Genomic DNA, 25,017 nt, shown 5'->3' with positions numbered 1-25,017 from the left:
GTTTCTACATAGGAGTCGGGATCTTTTTTTTAAAAAAAAGGCGGATTTTTTGCGTTCGGCAAGACAAACAGGGTGTACAGAAGATTGATTAACTGTTACTCCTACCATTGCACGAACAGGGCGTACAGAAGATCGATTAACTATTACTCCTCCCGTTCCTAAATATAAGACCTTTCAAAATTCCAATATGAGCTACATATAGATGTATATATACATATTTTCAAGTATACATTCACTCATTGTGCTTTGTATGTAGTCTATATTAGAACATTTAAAAGGTCGTATATTTAGGAACGGAGGAAGTAAAACACAAGATTAACGTCAAATTTACACCTTCATCCACAACAAAAACAGCAAAAATGGCATGAACAATGAGACAAGGACTTTTGTTCTCATGATACTGTTACAGAATTTGTGAGAAGGCCTCTTATTTAACTTACAAGGCCAAAATATGATGCCCTCTACGTCTGAAATTCTTTTTTACCGATACACCTGACTACACACAATACATATTTTCCTCCGCTGTCTCCACCGCCCTACTATGTACAAGGGGGAGTCTTTCTTCCCCAGAGCTACCCCAAAGACTATGCACCTCACAACAGGTAGAGTAGAACTGTACATCGCCGAGCAAAGACTATTCCAACGTCCTGTCTGCGGAATAGTTGCTTCTTCTGTTCACCCGGTGAAGGGGTTCGCGGCAATCTGCAAGTCCTTGTGTTGCCTGTTGAATAGATATCATGGCCTGCCTGCATTGCTTCACTACTCATGGAAGTCCTCATAAGACGACTCTGACGAATCACTCTGGTACGGTGTTGTTTCACGCGGGCTAGACGGGAGAGAATCTTGCATTGCTGGTCCTACGACAAGACCAAAAAATAAAAAAATGTCAGTCCTACATGTGATGAGGATATTTTCCACCACCGCAGTGGCATTAGCACTTCTGCGGTCGGCAGTGCATAGTTTTGGCTTGTAAGGAAGAATACCTATGATCTTTTGCCCTCTCGGGCGGAACTTTCTTCGGAGGAGCTTCTTAGCTTTTGTAATCGTAAGCTGTCTAGCAAAAGGATACTCACCATCACTCTCACTCCCCTCGTCATGGTATTCATTATCCCCATCGCCTCGCATTGCCCGCACCACAAATGCCTTTGCTCTACGGCGCTGCGAATTGAATAGCCCTCTAATCGATGTGACAAATCCGTCACCTGCACCGTCACCTGGCCTCTTCAACCATGATACTGGGAACTGGTCAGGTTTTCCATGATGACTGCCATCACTGTCGCTCAAATTAAGATCATTTTCCGGAACAGTACCATCAAGTGTTTCCCTCTGGTTCTGGGCCTTAAACTTCTTTCCCTGTTCAAGACCAAAGAGTCAGTAATTTTCTAATTCTAAGTAATATAAAGGGCATAACGTTGTCCAAAACTTGTGGACACGACCATTAATATTTAATATAATCATGAAAAGAAGCTACTTGCTACATCAAAGGGGGGTCAAATACCAAAAAAGAGACCATGCCATCTCTGATTATGTTCGTTTACAAGGAATGAATACTCATCATACCTGCATCCCAGTCACTGACTTTAAAACACCCCAAATGATATGCTTTTTTACTCTTGAGAACAATCTCCTCCATGTACCAGTAAATTCTACACGGTGGAAAGTATCCATAAGCAGTCTTAGGTCATTTATTGCAAGCCTCGATCCCTCGTAAGTAACAAGAAGTTCAACCTACAGTATCAGCAAGTTTTACAGTCACATTAGACTGAAATATTAGATATAGACGTTTCCAGATGCAATGGTATACAGATATATTAACCTGGCTAATCTTGATATTATGAAACTCCATCAATTTCCGAGCTCTTGGCCTCTTCTCATCCTGGGATTTTCCTGTTTTCTTTTCCTCGTGAGATAAACGGCCAGACTTGACCAATTTGGAATCTTTCGTCTTACTCCTGAACATCTCAGTAGCAGCAACAGTGTTCTCTGCCATAGCATAGCCGTCGTTTTTTGAAGATATGTTCGAAGAATTCAGTAGTGATACCACATCATTATTTGTGGTATTTTCTGTCGCACTTTCTTCCCAGGCCTTTCCGAATGAAGATGTCCGTCCCAACTCCGGATGTGAACCGCATACCATATTGGCCTTTAGACTCTGCAACTTGGATACCTGCATGCAGTTGACCTATTCTGTGATATAGACCAATAATAGAAGAAAATTTCATCTGACAGGAGACGACACGAATAGCTTTAGTACTTCTTTTTAAATGAAGGCGTGCTTAAATGCTACAGTCAGCTTCATAGCTCTATCAGGCTGGTTGGGCCCAGCGATGTACAAGTGGTTAGACCAGAATGACACTATAACTCAGGCACCAAACTTGGACCAATTCTATATATTAGTGTCATTGAAATATCCTAGGTTGTTACTTACGTGACTCACCTGCGGATTGTCTCCATGTGAACCTTGCCAACTTGAGACGTTTACTGAAGTACCTGATCTCCCAGGAAGCTCATGCTCCCTGACAGAATAGCTGGTAGAAGCAACAGCATCAGCACCAGAAGATACTCTTCTAGTTCTTCTAGATCCAGTTGACGTTGAGACCCTCCAAATATCCTTTTACACCCAATCACAATATCAGAAATGAAAATTATATCAACAAAAAACTAAGCGAACAAGGTGTAGAAATAATAAACATGGTAGATGTGACGAAGCATGATTTACGGCTTACCTGGCGTCTTTGAGAATCATCTTCCTCAGGAAAGAAATAATCCCACATCATTCTATACATTGTTTCAGGGAGGTATATTTTCAATGGGTATATCTCCACCTGCGAAGCTCGATCGTGAATACAGAAACATAACTAGTGAAGTAGCAGTACAGATCATATATACAGTGCACCAAATGTTCAGGAGTCTAGTCATGAAATGCTTAGAGTAGCTTGTAAATGTGTAATGATAGCAATGCAGCAATCGGATAAAACTATTACTACCACCATCCTTTTTTTTCGATCACACTTTGGTCTCATGATTCCACATTATAAGGTGTGTATGCATCACTAGTTACACAACCACAATCTTACATCTTCCAAAAGTATTTCAGGGGAAAACAGAAATATAGGGAACAGAATGTATTAAAGGAGCGTATTTTTATGTGGCCAATCTCAAGTACTGTGTGTATTGGTACAAAAGTGTGAAAGTTCTGGCAGCAGAGGTTTTATAACAACATATGTTTTGCATGGAGTAAAAACACTCCAGTACTACATGAATCTTGTCGAGGCAAACAAGCAGGTAAAAATATTATAAAGATGGCTCCGCTTCGCTTCCGCTCCCGCTCCCCGCGCCTAGCCTAGCCGTCCCACAGCCACCGCCGCCAGCGCCATCGCTCCGCCCTGCTCCCGCTCCTCCTCAGGCCCTGCGCGATGGGCGCCTCCGCCGCCGCTGACACTGTCGACCGCCGAGTGACCCCCTCCGGCGAACGCGTCTCCTACGGGGAACCCTGGAGCAGCTCGGAGGGCGAGTCCTCGACGAGGTCGTACAGCGACATCGCGCGCGCGGCGCCGCCCCCGTAGGCTGACGCCGCTTCCGGGCGCGTCGCCACCATCTCTGGGAGGGTTGCGCCTGTCGCCCGTCCTCCGGTCAAAGACCGCCTCGGCCCCCGCTCGAAGGTGCGCCGCGCGTCGGGAGGCCCCATGCTCGACGCTGACGGGTTCCAGCAGCCCCGCCGCAGGCATCACCACCGTCGTCCACACCACGACGCCCCGCCCAACCCGGCATCTTCGCCGTGTCGCCGCAGCCCGTCCCCGGAGGAGGTCGCCGGCCTCTGCTTCCACTGCCTTGACCATCGGCACCGCGTGCGAGACTGCCCCAACGACGTCCGATGCCGTCGCTGCCTCGTCTTCGGCCACGCCTCCAACGCCTGCGGTGGCCGTCGCGTCGCCGCTGCGACTCGGCAACCCCTGCGCGCGGATGCAACCGTGCAGCCTCGCGTTGCGGGGGCTCCTCGGCAGCCCACGCGCGCGGTTGCGGCCGCGCTGCCCCTCCCTGCTCGCGGCATCATCGCCAGAGTCCCTCCCCCCGCACCGCCCCCTCGTCGCCCATTCCTCCTCCGGCTCCGGCCGCCCCGGCGCCCTGCGATGGCCCCGCGCGGGTTATCATGGCGCAGACGGTGGAGATGGACGACGCCGAGCTTGTCCTTGCTCGCGCAATGGTGGCCACCATCACGGGCAACCGGCCGCGGGTCTCTCCAGCCAAGGTGGTCGAGCTACTACTGAGCTCGCTGGACCTCGCCGAGGGTGATTTTACCGTGCACGTGCATCATCCAGAGGACTTCCTCATCCTCTTCTCCTCCGTGGCCACCATGCGCCGGCTCAACGGCGAGCACCTCCTCTGCTCGCCCCAGTTTGCGCTATCTCTGCGGCCATGGTGCAAGCTGGCTCACGCCAACACCGACGGCCTTGGGTACCGCGTGGAGCTGGAGCTCCGCGACATCCCCGCCCACGTGTGGCATCTCTCCACGGCCGAGCACGTGCTGGGTAGAGCGGCTGCACCCACGCACGCGTTCGCGCGACGACCTCGCCGTCTTCCGCCTCTCCGGCCGCGCGCATGATCCCGCTGACATCCGGCGCGCCGCGGTACTGGTCATCGTCGAGCAGCTACCTGCACGGGTGCCCTCGGAAGCTCCCTCCATCTGGTCTCTGTCCTATCCCATCACGATCAAGCTCACCATGGCTGAGCGGATCAGGAACGCGCCAGACGACCCCCAGGCTGCCGAAGGCCCTGACGGGGACGGCGCAGGCGAGGGCGGAAGGCGCGGCCAGGGCCATGGCCAGGGACCAGCCCCAGGACGCGTGCACCGCCGCGGTCGCAAACGCAGGCGCTCCCACGAGGTTCCGGCTGGCCTCGTGGATGGCATGGCCATCGACGCGCCGGCCTGGCGTGTGCGCCATCCCGGCCGTGCCGATGGAACTGCCACGGCGGCTTCCTGGCCTGGCGCGGCGGCGCCGCCGAAAGGTACCCGCCCAGACAGGTTGGGCATGCTGGCCTGGCCAAGGCCGCAAGGGCCCGCGGGACTACGTCAGCGCGTCAACAAAGGACCGAGGGACCGCGTCATCCGCCTGCAAAAGGGAGCTTCTCTAGGGGCCCACGCGCACCTACCCTCGGGCACCGTCAGGGCGGATCCTGCTTCGGCGACAGAAGGGACAAGCTCAGGGACAGCTGGCGAGCAGCGGTTGGATGGCGACGCCCACATATCTCCTGCCGTTTTAACTCCAAGCGCCCCCACCACTACCGAGGCGGATGCGCTCGGGACCGCACGCCCTCGCACTCCCCTCGTGCCGGAAACGGATGAGATCGGGGCCACCTCTGCGTCGGCTGAGCTCGCGTTCACCAGCCAGGTCCCCGATTCGCAGCCAGGCGACCCCACCTCGCCAGTCACGCCTGCCGCCTGGTCGGGGCAAAGCAGCGCTACCATCATCCCTGCGACGCGGGACCCACCTGACGTATTGGATCAGACGCCGCGGACCAGCGCGGGAACCGCTTTGGCACACACGGGAATCCCGGAAATCGCTGTCGCCGAACCGGTCATGGCTCCTGGGCCCCTGGCCACCTATCAGCCCGCAGCAGGGGCGCCCCTTGCCGAGCACAACCCCCTCGAGCCAGCATTGCCTGGGCCCCCCACCATTGGGCCCCCTCTCACAGCGACTGGCGAGGCCACTTGTCACCCCGACCCACGGCCGATCACCATCCTGCAACGGCCCACGCGCAGCGACCCTGATGGCGCCCCTGTTGCTGTGCTTCGCGCGACGGCTCAGAGCAGATTTGCCTCGCCCCCGATCACCATGCGACGGCCACGTAGCCGGCCAGCCACATGCTCCTCTTCCTGGACGCTGGGACAGTTCTTGGCAGCAGCCACGAAGCAACTAAACGCCACCCTGCCGTCCCCTGGGAAACGTCCGCGACCACCACTGAACTTCAGCCCCCGACGGGGACGATCTGCTGCTTCCCTCACGGCTGCTGCAGCGCCGCCAAGGACCGAGAGACGTGCCCAAGTTCAGATACTGCGCACCCTCGGCATCGTCGGCATCAACCAGCCCATTTCCGCCGCCGAGATGAAGGCCTACGACGACCTGTTCGCCACGCCGATCCGTCCTGCAGGCTATGGCCTCCCTTGTCGACACGGAGATCCCTGAATGCCTGACTGTTGCGCCCAACGCTGATGTCGCCTGCGCGCGTTAGCGACGCCGTTCGTTACCCGTCGATCCCTTGCTCATGGATTACGGCTTGCAAATTGTTGTGTGGAATGTTAGAGGCCTTAACTCGCGCGCTCGGCGCTGCGCTATCCGATCGCTTCGCTGTACCACTCGTACGTCCATTGTATGCCTCCAAGAAACAAAGATGGCTTTGATCTCGTCGCCTGTTGTGCTGGAAACGCTGGGGTCCGAATTTGATGGGTCCACATATCTCCCGGCCGACAGCACGCGCGGTGGCATCCTCGCCTGGAAAACCAGGGCTGTCACGATCTCCGACCTCCAGTTCACGCAGCATGCGGTGACTGCGAAGGTGTGCGCCCAGTGGCAACCCCTGGTGTCTCTCCACGGTCTATGGACCCCAGAGTGATCAGGACAAGCTGATGTTCCTGCAGGAGCTGCGCGACATTCGCGCCACCAGCCCAGGCCCGTGGATGTTGTGCGGGGATTTCAACTTGATATGTCACGCCTCGGACAAAAGCTCGGGCAACGTGAACCATCGCTTGATGGGCAGGTTCCGCCGCGTCATCAACGACCTCGCTCTTAAGGAGGTTTATGGTCAATGAGCAATCCCCCCCACGCTCGTGCGCCTTGACCGGGTGCTCTGCACCGCAGACTGGGAGGATAGCCATGGCGAGTGCCACCTCCGCAGCCTGGCATCCGTCGTCTCTGATCACTATCCCCTGCTCCTGGACTGCTCGCCCATGCCCTCGGCTCACAGACGCTTCCACTTTGAGGAGTTCTGGATGCGTCTCGACGGCTTCCACGACACGGTTGCCGCGGCCTGGGGTTCGGTGTCGGACACAGACCCCTTCAGGCGGCTGGTCGGGCGCCTGCAGGCCACGGGCCGCGCTCTCACGAGCTGGAGCGCCAAATCCACGGGCAACATCAGGGACAAGCTCGCCATCTCCCGCGAGCTCATCCTGCGCTTTGACCAGGCGATGGAGATGCGCACGCTTACGCCCCCGGAAGATTGGCTGCGCAAACAGCTCAAGATGTCCTATCTTGGCTTGGCCTCACTTGAGCGCACGATCGCCCGGCAGCGTGCTCGTCTTTCTTCGCTCTCGGACGGCGACGCAAACACGAGCTTCTTCCACAGGCAATGCACATATCGCCGGCAAAAGAACAGAGTGCACGGCTTGCTTGTCGATGGGCAGATCCTCAGCGAGCACGACGAGATGGCCCAGGCGGCCTTTGCTCACTTTGACGGGCTGCTAGGCACTGCGCCTGACCGTGCACACACGCTGGACCTCGAGCACCTCATTATGCCCGCTGACCTGATGAGCCTCGAGGTGCCCTTCAGCCCAGAGGAGATTTGGGAGGCTGTGAGGCGCATGCCCGCGCACAAGGCGCCAGGACCGGACGGCTTTTCCGTAGAGTTCTTGCGCGCATGCTGGAGCATCATTAAGCAGGACATACTTGAGGTCTTCGAGCTGCTCTATGCGCTGAGGGGGCGTGGATTCCACAGACTTAATGAAGCGCTGCTCACCTTACTGCCGAAGCGCGCCGACGCCCACAGGCTTAGTGATTATCGGCCGATCTGCCCGATACATATTGTGGCTAAGCTCTTCGCGAAGGTCCTATCCTTGCGCTTGGCCCCGAAGCTTGATGGCCTGGTGAGCCGCTATCAGAATGCATTCATCGCCGGACATACTCTCCACGACAACTTCATCCTAGTCCGGCAATCACTCAAGCTGCTGCACCAACTAGGGGGCCCGAGAATCATGCTCAAGCTCGACCTCACCCGGGCTTTCGACTCCATATCCTGGCCCTTCCTCTTCGAGACCTTGCGCCAATATGGGTTAGGAGCGAGGTTCCGGGAGTGGCTGGCCATTCTCCTCTCTTCGGCCAGCACCCGTGTCCTGCTCAACGGAGTGCCTGGACCCCCGATCTGGCACCGCCGCGGGCTGCGTCAAGGTGACTCGACATCTCCGCAGCTATTCGTCCTGGCCGTTGACACGCTCAGCCGCCTCATGCAGCGAGCGCTCCAGACCGGCATACTCCGGAGCCTCCACCCTCGACGAGATGTTCCGGCTATCTCGCTATACGCCAATGATGTGATGTTGTTCCGTCACACCACGACCGACGAGGTAAGTGTTGCGAAGGGCATCTTAGGGGTCTTTGGCGCCGCCTCTGGCCTGCATGTGAACTACGGCAAGAGCTCTGCTACGGCATTGCATGGAGATGAGACGACTGCCGCCTTGCTGGAGACCCTTGGCTGCCAGACGGAGGACCTGCCCATCACATACCTGGGCATCCCCCTCTCCACGCGCCGCCCTTCCGCGGCCCAGATGCAACCACTTGTCGACAAGGTGGCAGGCCGCCTCCCGTCGTGGAAGGCGTGGCTCATGAACAAGACAATTTGGACAATAGTATTCGCTTTTCATGTCATTCTAACGGGTTTCCCTTTCATAGATTACTTTCCTTTTTCTGCTCAATAACTGATTCTAGACATCTCTAAAGATCAATTAAAATTGTTTTATTACGCTAATCCATGTGACTTATGATATGGTGTCATTAAGCTACAGCTTGGATTTTAAAACCTTTAGCACAGTAATTGCTCATTTTAGCTCGGGGCAAAATAAGATAATTAGTCCACATGCAAACTAACCAGAAAGAGGTGTTCAGAAAAAGAAAGAAAAACTAACCTGAAAGAGCTCAAGAGGAGAATTTCCATCCTTCGGAGCACCTTGCTTCGCGTCCACACGAAGCATGACACCTCTGCAATAGAATGCAGTTAACATCATTTGCTGAAACCCCATTTGATCTACTGGGAAGTTTAAGAATTATAAAGTAACTGAGAACAAACTGCCCACTAATGTGACATAGCATTAAAAGGTGAATTGAGTGCGAGACTCACACTAGTTTAACATGGTATACATACATATATATATATATATATATATATATATATATATATATATATATATATATATATATATATGTCAATAATATGATGAATAACCAATGATAGAGATAAAGCCAAAATTAGGCCCTTACTTTTCTGGAGGTGCATTCCATGCAGACAACAATGTATCACATTTGGCACTAGCCATGCAATTCCTCACAACGAAATACTTAGTCGTAAACCGAGCAACACCGATGTCTTTGTAGTCACGATCAAAATCATATACCTGCAAATATTTCAAAAATGAATGATTGAACAACCAGAATAGTTAGTCAATTGGGAAGTATTATAAATCAATAGGGGAAAAGGTAGTTTGAGAAAATCTTCAGATTGTGAAACATCAGTTATAGCCAAAAGAATAATATAAAGTTGCAGTAAATAATGCATTGGAGTGGGTATGTGGTACATAAAAAAGACAGTAACTACAAATAAAGAACTGTTCCACAAAAGTTCGAACACATACCATATCACTGATCTCAGCTTCGGCAAAAGTATTCCCATCTGCAAGCATGCTCCATACAACTTTGCTGATTTTCATAGAGATTCGCATGGCACAAGATGGGGTTTTGTTCTTTTCTTTTTCCATCAAGCGTAACTGGGCAGCTTTTTGTAGTGCTTTCCTTAACGCAGAAGATGCAAATTTTCGAGACTTCTGGAGATTTAGAAGGTCTCTCTTCAGTCCTTCCACCTGATTACAGTATAATATCAGTCAAACACTGTACAGAAAACTACACTCCGGTAACTGGAAGTTTTGACTCCTATGTTTGAAGCTGATATAGAGTAAACAGAATCAATACGGTGTATTTCAGTCTGAGGTATTTGTGGTATGAGAACAGATACATGTACTTGGCTCTAACAACACACATAACAGAAAGTGAGTACATGCTATCTTTACCCCTATAAATATTGAAACAGGGAATGGTCTGTATTGCCGTCCACCTCCTCCCTTCCACTGAAAGCAACTTCCTGACTGTTCAGATGGTCTCTTTATGATTTTCACCATCTTGTATTAATGTTTGCAAAATATGTCATGTCAAAATTAACTTGTTTTTCTCTCCCATGTCAGTTTTTGTGGTCATGAATTTATATGTAGACTGATGTGCATGATTAGATATTTATTACTACCATAGAAACACGCAGCAATTCAGCTAGTGTGAGTAGATAAAGTTTAAAAAAATTACCAGTGATGCTTTCCCACTGTTAATCATCCAGAACGAATTATCCTTTTCCGCAGAAAGATGATCGGTATGACTATCACCAGTTCCAGCTAAGGATCTTATATCATCAAGCAATAACTTTCTCTCCCTTTCTCGCTGTTCGAGATTAATTTTTGCAAGCTCCACCTCTTCTACTCCATCAGGAACCACCTCATCGGCCTCTTCTTCAACATCTTCGTCGTCTGATGGATACTGAAGACTGTTTTTCCTAGGCCTGTGCCAGAAAGATTAACAAGAAATGAGGACGAATTTTGAGATACGGCTAACTTGTTAAATAGGTCCTGTTTTAAATAATTATGAGTGGAAATTACCCAAAAAAAACATGTAAAGGCACAAACTTTTATTTAGAAAAGAGTGGTAAAAGATTCCTTGCCTCTTCGAAATATCAACCGAACATATATCATTCACATGGTGTGTAGATCAAAGTGTAAAACGATTAAAATTTTGGCACTGGTGCAAGAGGCCTCTATCCACAAAATGACTATTTATTTAGTTAATAATGTGCCTTTTATGAAACAATATTATGCCATGGTATAGTAACTTCATTAATCTTTAGGGCGAGCTCGATGACCACATACTGAAAGCAACAAACATAAGTAATTCAACATAAGAAAAAGGTTCATAACGCTAGAAGGAATCTCACTTGGGAAGTCTTGCGAACAGGAGATTGCTAAGCACATCCAACATAACTTGAAACTGGCGTGAAGTCATTGTTGCGGTAATGTTTGGAGAATTGAAACGTAACTCCTTTAATGGCTTAACCTGGATCATTAAATACAAATAATCAAAAGAACATTACTTCATGCATATAGTTTTCCTACACTGGACCCAGTACAAACTCACAGACATTGACTCTTAGCTTTACCTTCAAGTCTGCAGTTCCACCCTTGTGACGAGTATAACGGAAATACATCTGGCAAGGCATAAATACTCTCTCTAGCAAGGCCCCTGTGCGCTTCAATTTCTCCGAACTACCGAGAATACGAGGAAGCCACTGTAGGCCTGCACCAGGGTCCACATCAGTCGGTGCAACATGAGCCTGAACATCTTTCAGAATCACGGAGAGATCAGCTTTTTTCCAGGTCATTTCAGGTTGTGGTTCGGGAATGTGTAGACTGCTTGTCCCCAGTGCTTGCTCTAGCATCTCTTTCCCAACATGAACAACTGAATGAAATGAACGTGCCATAACACGCCCACTAGCTGCAGCAAGTAGAAATCTACCCTGGTACATATAGCACAAGCTTCAGTTCCTTGCCAAAAAAGCCATACAACTATTATTGCAATAAATCATAATCTACATGAGCCTGTTATATAAACACTAATTCCATGCCCCCTTGAAAGGCACTACCACACCAAAGGGAAATAAAAATTATCAAACAGAGCAACTATACATTCATACACACTCATAGCCCACAAGAGAAACAAAACTAAGGCACAAGGAGATACAGTATTCATGACAACCGAGGTGGTTCTGAAGCTTCGCAAAATTACTGTACTGGATACTGGATATTCCCTGATACTAGGAAATATTGAAGAAAATGGGGTTTAAAATAAATAAAATAAATTTACACTTCTTCGATACAGTCGGATACCCCTCCAATAATTCTAGAGCAGTTAACTCTTCATTTGAAGCCTATGAACCTATCGCAACGCACAGCACTCAACTAAATCTACATGGTTATATCAGTTGTTCAGAGTAAGAAGTTATTCAAATTGATATGCTACATTGGATATAGATGATTTCTTACTTTTTCTTGAGTGTGTGTCTTTTGTGTTACTAAAATGGGTCAGTAAACAGATGGTATCAAAGTGTATAGTAAATTACACTTGTTAAATTATTGAATATAGTTTCATCAATGTATGGTAATCCCCTTCATGCATCCGTATATGTTTTGTATCATTGTTATATATGTAATGTATTGGCATATTGCTGTTTTGAGGCAAAAGGTCTTACTTAAGCAGGTTAAATGAAAGAACATGCTGCGGGGCCCCAAACTGACCTAAACTGGTGACACGGAAAACTACCAACATATAAGATATTTAAGGTGTTGAGTTAAGACTCGCAACGAGCGCAGCCCTCTTGTTTAGTTGCCACTATGACTTTGGAACCCTAAACAGACCGCCGGTGTTAATTTTTTATCATTAGTTAAAGGATAGAACAGAGGTACTTCCAGATCACTTACATTGGCATCTTCAGAATGTAGGTTGAACTGGGGCTTCACAACATTAACCATAAAATGGAGATTCCCTCCTTTATCCAAATCATCAAACATGCCATACTTCACTGCAGCGTGGACAAAAAGAGGATTTAACCAAAAAGGTAGCGGTAATCTGTAATAATTCCAATAGCTTTGGAATTTCGAGCTAACACAAGTGAACTAGTGAAAGAAATGAAGCCTGCAATTTTTGGTACCACATGAAACATCTAACAAAAGTATACCTGCTATATCAGAGGAGCGATTGGGTTTACTATGCAATGGAGAAGTAGAGCCCAGAGCTTCAGCATGCTGCATCGAAGGAGAACCAACATGGGTAGAAGAGGTAGCATCTTGAGCTAATCTAGAGCTATCTGCATTCTGCCTTTGCTCGATCATCTTTCTTTGTGCATATTGCCGCGAAGGCGAGGGTTTTGGAGGTTCAAATGCTTTGGAAATTCCTCCAACCCATGACCAAACTGCATCACGATTCTCAATGGTCCATAAAAGCCTAAGACCATACACAAACACCCGTTGACAATTGTCTGCCAACACCACATTGAAACCATCATCATCATCACTATGCTCAGATAGACTATGATCACTTTCACTGCCATTCTCAAACTCAGATCTGACATATGTTATCTCAAGATTCCGACCAGCGTCCTGCCATTCCATAAGCCTTGCAGGATCTGCCTTTGGAGCTTGTCTTCTTATTGTGAAATAATCAGAGGACAAGAGGAAACCATCCTCATGTTTTTCTTGAAAACTGCCCATGGTGCATTTATCTTTGCCTTGTGACGACTGGATAGTAGTCTTTAATTTGGACACATTTTCAACTGAGGACAAGTTAACATCTCGCACTAGATAAACCTCTGGCCTGTATAGATCAAGACCGCGATAAACTAGATCCAGAGGTTCACGCTTACAATCAAATGTGTATTTCTGTTTACCTCGACTGTAACACAATTCATACTTCAAACTTGACATTTTAAAGGTCAAGCCACTGGCAGGATCATCTTCAGTTAAAGTTGCGTGTCTTATGCAACAGGGAGTAGCATCAACCCGGAAAAAGAACTCAACCAAAACTTTATCCATTGAGAGGTTACCAGATCTAGAAGCTCGAGGAATTTTGTATCGAGGCCATCTAGAGAAAGAACGCAGTTTGTGTGGGGGGCTGTAGTTTAAGCTCCACCACTTGAAAACCCAAGCAAGGTCATGAGCACCCAGGTTCATTGTAGGGAAATCAACATCCGCTATTTTGGAGCAACTACCAAAGGCAGACCCACATAGCATTGAATTATTTGCATAGCAGGGAGATGATGTACCATTATCAGGCTGCACTTGCGAAGGTCTAAGGGAGAAGTTCCACCTAAGAGAGAGATAAGTAGATCGAAATGGATCATAAACCTTCTTCCTTGGCTCACCCTCAATAGGGAGCGCATGCAGATAATGATTCAATGGGCTGCCAGATTCACACTGCCAGTCGATAATCACATTAAGAGAGAACAAAGGAGCATAAATGAAAGGCCTGGACACGCCAGGTGGCACTTTTAAGCTGCAATTCTTCATCATGCTCTCTAAGCTACTGATATACATCCCGAATTCCTTTGCAGAGATATCTACATGCCCATCCGTTTGCTGGATTTCCATGTATTTAGATTCAATTTGCAGCCTGTCTACCTTCTCATAAGGATTAGTTGTTGCCAGGATCTTCCATTTTGTCTCATTGAAATACAAAACTATCTTTCCATGGATGTAGTATCTGATGTCATCCCACCATGGCAAGCTGCGCTCCTTTTTAGGTGGTTGGTTTGCTGCACCAGAATTTTTATCTCTGGAGCTAAGATTAACTTTCCGTAGAGCTACTTGAAATGCATAACTTATATCAGCAAAAGATGGCTCATAACCAACACCAAAAGAAATCTCTCCTCTCTGGAAATAAACAGGTAAATTGGAGTACATTTTAATTGCTGGTGTGGTACCACTGGCAGAACGTAACATTTTGACTTTGTGCCATCTGCCAATATATACATCTTGGTGTATTTGGGGTTGAAAACATGTTGCCTGCAAGTAGATACAATGGGAAACAAAAACACAAAATACTCTGAATAAGACTTGCATCCAAATATGTAACAACCAGATCTAAATGTCCCTACAAGAACTCGTATCTGGCAGATATTTGGAGGGTTAAAGCTTTCAGGAGTAAGCTTGATTTCTGTGTATGTTCTAAAAAAAAATAGCATACCCTTATGTTTCAGTCATATAATTCTTAGATGTGAAATAGGGGAATTTTGAGTCATCGATTACCATGAAAAGCTAGCTGATGATAATATGCTAAACAATATGAAGTGTGATCTAATTATTAGTGTAAATTAGTTTAATCAGGTCTGTCAAAACACAATGCAGAAGCCAACCCCAAGTCAACATGCACACTTAAGGGATTGAAAATAGATAGCATAGGAACAGAAAAGAAACAACAGATCCAAGTACCGTAATTTCCATCTAAGCATGTAACAAATCATTAACGGCTCATTAGCTCTATGTTTTAACATATATCGAAGTAAACTCTGGACACAAAAAGGAGAAGGTGGGTGCTATGAGTTCCAGCCTTAATATGAAACAAGGCAACGGAATCAGCACAAAAACCAGAAAGTAACAAAGCTATAATCATGCATAAAATTAACTTGGGAACATGAATGAGCAATACAAACAAAGAATTTGATGGATCTCACCTGCTGGGCAAGCACAACACGACCTTGACATTTCCCACTGGTTGCAGAAAAGAGAGGAGATGTATAGTCTCTCACTTGTATGACCAAGGACCCTGCAAGGAGAGCAATATCACTCCCATATAGTCGAGAGAATGGTATGTCTTCCTCCTGACAAACAGGGTCGACTCCCTTTATAAATTCAACCATCTCTGTTGCTCCACCATTTATTCTGGTCAAAGTAATATCAAGTTCAGAAGCAGAAAGTGAAAGAAGTGAAGCTCTCCGTGAACTTGGCTTGAATCCAGCTTGAAAACCTTCTGCACAGGCCCCTGACCCTTCTGCAAATACCTTCTTCTGACAAGCTACATAATACGATCGAAATGCTTTCTTATGGATTTCTTCCCGCAGCCTTTGAAGAGCTGCAGTGTCATGCACGTCAACCTCTATTCCATCATAGATAAATTTTCCCTCAGAACTGCAGTGGTTAGAATCCACAGTTCCTGATATAGCATCATCAAGAAATTTTAACCTAACACCTGATTCACAGGTTTTGTTCCTCATCAAATAGTAATGTTCATCGAGCCAACCTTGTATGGGCTCCTCCTCTATTTCTGCCGTGAGTTTACGCAACACGAACTTCACAGATCCAAAACTGGAAGCTCCAGGCTTGACCTTTTTCGAGTTCTCTTTGCCATCAGGAAATAATATACTTCTTTTGGCAGCAGAAACAAGCTTTAGGGCACGAATCATATCTTCAACGGCATCCTCTATGGCACGCAATGGTAACCTGAATGGCATGCAAATATGAACATCTAGCCCTTGAATGACCCAATCTCTCTTGGGTGATGGTTCAAGCTTTGCGCTGAGCGAATTTGCAGTACTGAAAGGAATACATGAGACCTGTATTCGTGTGCTGTTTAGAACCCTGGCACCATTAAGGCTGAGAGAAAGACCCTCCGATAGTACACCTATCTTGGCATTCTCAGTGAAGATAGATTGTACATGCATGTTTGCTTCGACACCATCTGCGAGCTCAGCAGATATTCTCAACACTTCCACATCAACGGCAAAAATTGAACCTCTTTTGTCAGACTTCTGAGGTTTCACTGCACCAGCAGCTATGTTGACATGCTCGTTCTCTTTTATACTGCCAGTTTCAGTCATCAGCTTCTCAGAACTCTGAATCTTGTTATGATGCAAGAACCACTTAAAGCGGATAAAGGTCTCAAAGAGTGCTAAATGAGCATCAGGTTCCCATCTGATATTAATGTCCGTTGCACTGAAGAGAGAACAAACAGCGACATCTGTAAGGCCACCGGATCGGCGAACAATTTTAGCATTCTGCATATCTAGCAAGGTCACTTTGACCCCAGAGCTATGATCCTCCTCGTACATTGCTTTCACCCGTTCCAATTCTGCTTGTGTTGACTTTTTCTCCTTGTCTATACATACAGAGAGATGAGAGATAACTAAAGATGAAGTGAACCTCAAGTTGCGGCCAATGCCTGGTGGTTCCGAAGTTATACTTGCCGTACGTTTTGTGCCATCAGCAGAAACATCAACAATTACTTGACCACCTTGAGTGCCATAGTTCACACGCTTTGGGTCAGCAATTGGCATATTTAATATATTTACATCACCACTGTAAGTAATAGAGAACTTTTGTAGGCTTAATTTCAATATTTCAATGCCTTTTGTTTTCTTTTTCCGTCTCTCCTCCAAATCCTTTTCTTTATCCTTCTTACGAGAGGATGAAAGGTTCTTAAATAGATCCCTAAATGACATCAAATTGAGCAGAAGAGATTCCAAATGCTTGAAACCAAACTTTACTCCTATGCCACTGATATCAATGGAAAATACAAGTGCAAGTCTGCTAGTTTCAGCCATATCTTGGACCTCAATTTCTCTGTACCCCCAGTCAAGGCTCACCCGAGCAATGTGCACTAAGGAGCCAGAGTAAGTATCAACACCAAATATGTTTTCCTTCAAGAATTCCCTATACCCATCTTCCATGTGCACCAGCATTTCACCAAGTTCAGTGTGTATCTGAATCCCCTTGCTGGCAATGTTATTTGCAAATACATGTGATGACTGGCAACAAGCCTGCAAAATGAAAAGAACATATGAACTGGAAGAAGATGATGAAATACTAATCAATCAACACATAAACAAATTGTAAGGAATACCATAAAAGGTTACTGAAGTTACTTTGGCATGCTCAGAGAAACTTGCACCCTATTGTCAAAAGACCAAGTGCTATTAACCGTAAAAAGGATACCAGAAAAACTACTTTCACAAGTTCAGAGGACTTGCACCATACTGCAGAAGAACTATGTGCTACTCCCTCCGTTCCATAATGTAGTGCCTATAGATTTTTCTAAAAGTCAAGCGTTGCAAACTTTGACCATATTTATAGAGAAAATTAGGTACGTCAAGAATATCAAATGCACACCATAGGATACATGATGAGTTATACTTTCATAACATAAATGTTTGGTAGTGTAGATGTAGATAGTTTTCTCTATAAACTTGGTCAAAGTTGACGTTGTGATCGATGGAACAGGACGGCCAAAAGCCCCCCGGTTCCATCGATCACAATGAACACAATCCATAACCGATGCCACGACAAAAAAATACTGTATACAATCCATAAGTTTACATAAAACAAGTGCTGCGCAGAACAAACCTCATGTTAAACTGAATCTCAAGAGGAACTTACATGATACAATACCAACCCAGTAGGGCTGTAAAGCATGACAGTCATTTCTGGAGCAGAAACTGTGCAGGTCCACATAATTGGCTTGATCTCCTTTGTTTGAGAAATTTCTTGATAAGAGTTTGCCTTTGAAAGCTTCATTCCTTTGGTTCTCGAAGAATGAAGGCGCATCCATGGCATCAATCTGCTCAACATAAGATTGCATTGTGTACCACCAAGCTTGGCATCGATTTCGGCTCTGATTGGAAGAAGTGGCTGAAAGGAAGTCATACTTTATAGCTCTAAAGGGCAGTTGCAATAGTCAATCAACTAAAGTGAACAAAGATGCTTACATCCAAAGGAATATCCAAAGAAGCTACCACGGCAACTTTAAGAACTTCCAACAGAGAGCTTGAGCCTTCTCTAACTAACTGGAAGGCGACAAAGTTAACAGTGATGATTGATGAATAGATAGTGAAAGTATAACAAGAGTCTTAGATAAAGCAATAGAGAAGTACATGGATCTCACTAAGAACAATCTGAACATCGAAGTGCGGTGTAGCTTCCTCTGGATCTTCCTGTGGCAGGGATTTCGTACTAGTAAAGTGGATCCCCATAACATTGTTATCAACACTAAGCCCTTCACCCAGGTGTGTAAACTTCACATCAAGCTTCGGCAGACTGAAGCTAACCTTCCAAAGAACAAATATAATATTTAGCAATACTTTTCGGGTACAGCCGAAACATAAGCGAGGGAAAAAACTACAGTTCTTCATATGTAAATTTTAGCAAAATTTGTTAGCAAAATTTATAATTGTTAGCAAAATTTGTTGGCACATGACTTGTCATGAGCTTAATCATGATGCTATGGCATATGTTCACACGCGTACTAAAATTTACAATCCTTCTTTTGGCAGTCTAGTTTTCTCTTGCACTCCAAAACATCAGCAAAACACGAACAAGACTTGTTATCTCAAGCGAAGCAGTTCATTTAACAAGTGAAAGTTAAAAGGATTTGGCTATGCCTATGCATGATTATATATTCCTAACACTAGTCATTATAAAGTAGGCAAGCTTTTAGCTATGGAACCGTGCACCCATCCTACTCATGCAATGAGAAACATGACAAACCTCAACCTATGTTGCGGATTAAAATACATGGTTACCAACCACTAATGGAAGTCTCCAAGTCCGAAGACTATTCATGCAACAACAAAAAAATCAGAAGTAGCACGGCAAAATACCCAAAGCAGCTCTACCTGGACAACTAACATCAAGTGACTTGCATCAAATGCACATGACAGTGCACTTAACAGACAAATCACGTACAGAATTAATACTGCAGGGGTTGTGTTAATGTTTGCAAAGCTTCCCTCCGGATAAAATATTGTCCATGCTGCAAATACTATGTGCTGGTTTGAATGAATTTGTGTTTCTAAGAGACTGAAATGCTGGCTAAGCGAGACACTCACAGGAGAAGTGAAAAAGCAAGATTATGAATGAGAGCTAGGCCTGCAACTGGGCTTTCAAAAGATATCCAACAGAATCACAGTTGTTGCAAGCACAAACAACATTAGTGTGCTGTAGTAAATGAACTGAACAATTGTCATTTAGCCTACACTAGAAACTTTCGGTGCTAACAAACCTTATCTGGAAATGCAAGCATCTGCTTCTTTAATGCTGGTAGAACAGATTTGCTTTTCGAGGACTGTTTAGTTGAAGTACCAGCGATAGCATCTCCAGCATTCTCAGAGCCACCATTATTCTCTGGCTTTGCAGGTTTCTTGTAAAAGAGTCGTTCATCAATGTTGGCAGTAACATCTCCACATTTCAATTCGAGATTAACAATTTTAACACCTCTTTCCCTGTCAAAGAACTATCAATTTATGAATACACACAAGAAAAGTAAAAGGCTATTGAAACCTAAATATGATAAAGATACGAGGTGTCAAGGCATTGCTTGGGCAATTGAAAACATGATTTCCGTATCCTAGCTATATTATATGAAACTGTTTTCTCATTACTTTGAACCAATTGATAATTAGTCAACAGAAACTAATTTGAGAATAATCTACAGCTTATCAAAAATTGTTTACGACTTCCATAACAATTAGAGACTCATGTGTTTTAATCCACATTTGCAATATAAAACATCAATAACAAAATGTGCACCCGATATAACAGTTACCAAGAACAAAATAACTCACTTTTCATGACCAAACTCACAAATTACCAACAAATCTTCACAAACAAATGGTGCCAAAAATTTCTCAGAACTTGATAGAGAAGCTTGATCAGACTGGAAAGTATCAAGCTGATTACCGCTGCCCACCGGATCAGCTATCAGCCCGAAATCTCCAAGGTGTACATTTAATGGTAATATGTGCAACTTGACACCAAGAATATGATTAGGTCCGGCGATTTTAAATGTATCCACCTTTAGCTCTTTGATGTCAACAGCGCCATCTGGTACCTACATCATTGTTGTGGAAATAACAATTATAAATAACAGCACAGAACAGCAAACAGACAAACATAAGAAAAGGTATGTTTCAGCCAGTAAAAGGTGCATCCAGCACATCTCAGTGGTTGGGTGATGACTTCTGCTGAGATGCATTTCAGGAGAAAATAAATAAATATGGAAGACAGAACGCTAGAAAAACTATGTCAATTAAACAATTATTATCATGCTACATACTGGTGACCCATGCACATGAATGCTTAGTTTAGCAGACTCAAGCTGCTAAAAACACAATAATACCACATGGCGAGAACTTTACACTGGCCCCACCTTTTACATTGTGTACATGGCCATAAAGGCACATGTGGTGGTTGTATTGATAGTGATGGTAAGCAATGCGTTTTTAGAAAATGAGTTTTAGAAGGATTTTTAGCAAAATCAGTTTTACTTGCTTTTCTGTTAAGAAAGGACTTACACAAAATCATGTTTGGGTCTTCTTTAAACTTTTGGATAAATATCAAGCCGATAAATCAGGTTGTTACGTTGGACGGGGCGCTCAACATAGATGCCCGCGTATCCATGTTGTTAGCTCCTTGAAATCAGGTGTTATTAAAAACGCATATTTGCAAAAACAACTCTGGACCGTTTTTCTATAAACGCAGATTTTGTGTACTAGGAAAACCAAGTAATACTTATCCACGGATTAGTTGGATTAGCCAAACAAAGTTTTAGTTTGTTAGGGCCTAAAACACGTACGTACTTAACTGGTTCTCTAAATACTAGCTAACCAAACAACCCCGTAACATGCAGAAAAATAAGCTAATGATGGGTATTATAGTCTAACTAGGTAACCTTTTACTCCTATCAAAACATATTCGTTCCTAGTCTTCCTGGACTCTCTCTATAGTTCCCTTGTAACAGAGTTGTCGCTTTGAACTAGGGAGAAATAAGAAATAACAGGAAATAGATTATATTATACATGTAAAGCCATATCAAACTGTGGTGAGGCAACTACGATTTCCATCCTTTCCTAGCAATAGAGCTACCAATCTGAACTAAAGTCAACAGTAGAAGTGTAGAACTGTTTGAATCCAGATTGCAGAGGGAACAAAATATTGAATGTCGAAACACTAGATATGTTATCGTCATACAGAAATTAAAAACAAGCAAACTGCATACACACATCAAATTTTGAAATATAAGGCAATAGCAAGATAAGAAGGTTACCTTAATCATCAGATCTGCCACAGAAACTGATAAAAGTCTAGCCATACTTGATGTTATCAACCATTTCCCTTTTCCCGTGGAGCGAGGCTTTGATGGTTTGCTTGTCTTTTTGCTTCGCGAAGATGATCTAGTTACAATTTCAAGATCACTTATCAGCAGTTGCACCTTTGGGTCCTTGGAAAGGACACCGAAACTTAGTTTGACCAGTGACTTGCGGAAACTTAGTTTTATTTCACCAATTGAAACAGATTCAAGAGGACCCTGTGAAGAAGAAAAGGCGGCACAGTGTGAACAGATGAATTAGCAAGCAAGTAATTAAATGCATGTTCATCAACAAACATAAATGCAAGTATACTATGACAGGAAAGATAGTATGGCCCAACTCCCATCTCCACTACAAGTAGACAAAAAACCAGCATAAAATGAGAGTTTTAGCATAAGTCAAGACCTTTTTTGTTATAAAATAAATATTCTGCAATTTCAAGGTAATAACGTTTGCGATCTTCTTCCTGCTATTTTATTCATGGAGCCACTAGGGTGGAGTTCATCAGGAAAATTGTATCGATACTTTATGCGTTCACAATTGTTAACAATTAATTTCATTTTAGAGGGTATGCAACATCCGTAAGTTAAGTGATCTTAGGCAAATCAGCTACATGCCTACATTGTAGGAAGCATAATTTTAACTGTTCATATCACAAACATGAAAAGCATCAGATACTGATCTGCTTGAAAGTGCAACAAAGCATGACAATTGGCAAAGCCCTGACAAAGTAGCAGAAGTAATAGCACAAGACTGCGTGTACAAGAAGGAACTGAATACACCAAACCAAGTTGTTCTAAGTTAAAACAAACTGAAAAGGCTTAGAACAGTCAGTCGTGAACTTCCAAACTCAAGCAACATAGAAGTGTGAGACGGAAGACAAACCTTGCTGAACTTTATGGTTACATCACGCAAGCAATTGAAGCCAGCAACTCGAAACACAACGGAAGCACGTAATACACGGCTCAAGAACCAAGCTAACAATCTTGCAGCAAACCTGCAACGAATCCAAGAACTAAATGAATAGACATTTCCCTACAGAATTTTTTTGTCAGGAGAAAATAAAATGTTGAAGTATTCAAGTGATAGAACATTCAACTTATACCGGCATCACATTATCTTAAGAGCTACTTCCTCCGTCCCATAATATAACGGTGTTTTTTACACTAGAAAATGCTCTTATGTTATGGGACGGAGGGAGTAGAATAATAACTTTTTTGCGGCATATTTATCCCACTATGTCGCTGAATAAATGACAATTGAGAAGTCGAGATAAGTCAAATCCTCTTTGATGACATGTCACTTGTTTCTTTCATCACAAAGTAGTAGGGGAAATACATGTCCAGCAAACAGGATTAAATCACTAGACACAACAAAATGGAAAGCCTGGGATTTACTGTTCCATATTCAACAAGGTCTATTTACATGATATGATATCACGTGAACAGTAATGTACTAATGTGAACTGATTGGGTTAGGATTTACAGATGGTCCCATCATTGAGAAACTAGGGATATGGTTAAGGTAGTATCCACAAATAGCGTATGAACCTTGAACGTAGCACTATAATTAACCATAAAAGCACGCAGTGTGTAGTCCATATTGGAATCTCTAGAAAGACTTATATTTAGGAACGGGGGAAGTACAAGTCTATGAATTTTGCTCAATGGGCACGAAATACGTAATGACGAATTTGACCGACACACCATCCACCAAAAAAGCAAGAGCTCTCAGTTATCGGGCCAGACCACCGCCGTGCTGCCGGTTAGTACCAGCTAGGGGCAAACGGGTAGAAGCTTGCAATTGACTATCCAGACAGGGAAATGGATGGAAGAAAGCCCCGGTCTCACTTGGATCTTACTACCAAGCAGCAGCTCGGGAAGCAACACAAGCTGCCCCGATCAGATCAAATGGCTAGTAATAGTATATACACACCCATATAAGACGCTGATGATGAAGACCTGAAACTTGGCGCTGCAAAACCCCAACCAAACCCACACCAGGGAGAGCTCCCTTCCGCAGACGGAATCAACCTCCAGTTCACTACTGTGGCTGCTAGTGGAGTGGTACTAGTACTAACCCAACCGCTCAACTAATTGGCCAACCCCGAGACAGAAAATCCGACTCTCGGCAAGCAGCGGCGGCAGGGAGTGGGCTGGCGGTGCCCGGAGCCAAATGCCGGAATTCCTCCCCGCCGCCGCCGCGCGAAGCACAGAAATGAAGCTCGGCGCGCGCGGCGGGATCCCGCCTAGCGGTTTCCGGCGCGCGTGGGAGGGGGGCTTACGTGAAGACGACCCAGCCGACGACGGAGACGGCGAGGAAGACCGAGAAGAACTTGACCGGCGAGGACGCCATGCCCGCCCCCCGTCGGTCGGGCGGCCGGATCCGCTCAGGCCGCCCGGATCCGGGGGCGCGCCGACATGGGCTCCGCGGCCGGCCGGCGGGATCGGGTGCCCTAGGTCCTCCGGCCGGCGGGCGGCTGGATAGCTGGCCGGCGACTGGCTGCTGGGGGAGTGGATGTAGGGATGGACTGGGGAGCGATCTCGCTTGGGGAGTCGCGTCGGGAGCTGTTGCTTCGGGGGATGCGTCAGAGTCAGAGGTGGGGTGGGGGAGAAGACAAAGGAGTGGTACAGTAGAGCACTGCCCAAGCTTTGGGCTTGTCGTCTTTGGCCACCGTGGTCTTTGCAACCAAAGAAAACCCGGAAGAGCCCTCGGACACGTCGGGAAGAAACCCGAGCCGCGACCCAAGGTCTTCTCGACGCCATCACCGTTGCCAAACAGAAATCGGCGCCCACCAAAGCGGCAGCGTCAGCAAACCATGCGGTAAAGATGTCGCCATCCATCGGTCTTCGGTTGTAGCCGGCTTCGAGGCGATGCCCCCAAATAAGGAGACGCGAAGACGCCTTCATCACACAATATCGTCGATGTGAGCTTTCCCTTCGGAGCCAATGCCGCGGGGAGAGGGGAGCAGCACACAGCAGCAAGCTTCCAGGAAAGAGCACAACGACACTTCTATAAGATGTTTTAGGCCATTATTTTAATGAACTAACAAAATGTCTTATGAAAAGTTTAGAAAGGGTACAAAACAAGGCCCCCATGGGACCCTATGGCGATTGGCCGATCCTCTCCTTCCCCCTCGCCCTTGAGCGCCTCTATCCTCCCCATTGCCCACAACGGCATGGGAGAAGGTGAATCTTGTTCAATGTGTATGGTAGCAGGGTATCTTTGGTGCTAGATAAAGTTGGCCTGGATCTTTCTAGCATGATTCTTATGCTCACAATTACGGCCATGAAGGCCGAGGATGAGTGGTTGGAG

General features: G+C 45.9%; 1 protein-coding gene across 4 annotated transcripts; it reads right to left on the bottom strand.

The window, feature by feature from the left end:
• Positions 1 to 315: 315 nt before the first annotated feature.
• LOC123447128 (protein SABRE) lies at positions 316 to 24,357 on the bottom strand. Of its 4 annotated transcripts, none has more exons than XM_045123702.1 (23): positions 23,987 to 24,357; positions 22,588 to 22,699; positions 21,660 to 21,920; positions 20,179 to 20,444; positions 19,617 to 19,836; positions 18,490 to 18,663; positions 18,325 to 18,402; positions 17,996 to 18,247; positions 15,298 to 17,379; positions 12,808 to 14,629; positions 12,551 to 12,651; positions 11,233 to 11,589; positions 11,011 to 11,129; positions 10,332 to 10,581; positions 9,614 to 9,838; positions 9,243 to 9,376; positions 8,891 to 8,963; positions 2,727 to 2,825; positions 2,429 to 2,611; positions 1,817 to 2,167; positions 1,561 to 1,728; positions 984 to 1,353; positions 316 to 857 (listed from the first exon to the last, which is right to left on the bottom strand). In XM_045123702.1, the coding sequence occupies exons 1-23, from the start codon at positions 24,055 to 24,057 to the stop codon at positions 760 to 762; spliced, it is 7,866 nt and encodes a 2,621-aa protein (XP_044979637.1). In that variant the 5' UTR covers positions 24,058 to 24,357; the 3' UTR covers positions 316 to 759. The 4 variants fall into 4 exon arrangements, with proteins under 4 accessions (XP_044979637.1, XP_044979636.1, XP_044979638.1 ...); XM_045123701.1 differs by having other exon boundaries at positions 1,817 to 2,182; positions 2,438 to 2,611; XM_045123703.1 differs by having other exon boundaries at positions 2,438 to 2,611.
• Between the last annotated feature and the right edge of the window lie 660 nt (positions 24,358 to 25,017).

Source organism: Hordeum vulgare, chromosome 4H, assembly GCF_904849725.1.
Source record: "Hordeum vulgare subsp. vulgare chromosome 4H, MorexV3_pseudomolecules_assembly, whole genome shotgun sequence".
Taxonomy (NCBI): Eukaryota; Viridiplantae; Streptophyta; class Magnoliopsida; order Poales; family Poaceae; genus Hordeum; species Hordeum vulgare.
The sequence above is the reverse complement of the archived record's forward strand: the minus strand, read 5'-3'. Positions and strand labels throughout refer to the sequence as shown.

Bases quoted from the DNA above. Each gene is read 5' to 3' on its own strand.
- LOC123447128 (XM_045123701.1), bottom strand. From the start codon at position 24,057: ATGGCGTCCTCGCCGGTCAAGTTCTTCTCGGTCTTCCTCGCCGTCTCC. The intron at 12,652-12,807 runs GTATACTTTTGT...TCCACGCTGCAG, and splicing joins TCGCTCCTCTGATATAGCAG to TGAAGTATGGCATGTTTGAT. The intron at 11,130-11,232 runs GTAAAGCTAAGA...TTAATGATCCAG, and splicing joins GTGGAACTGCAGACTTGAAG to GTTAAGCCATTAAAGGAGTT.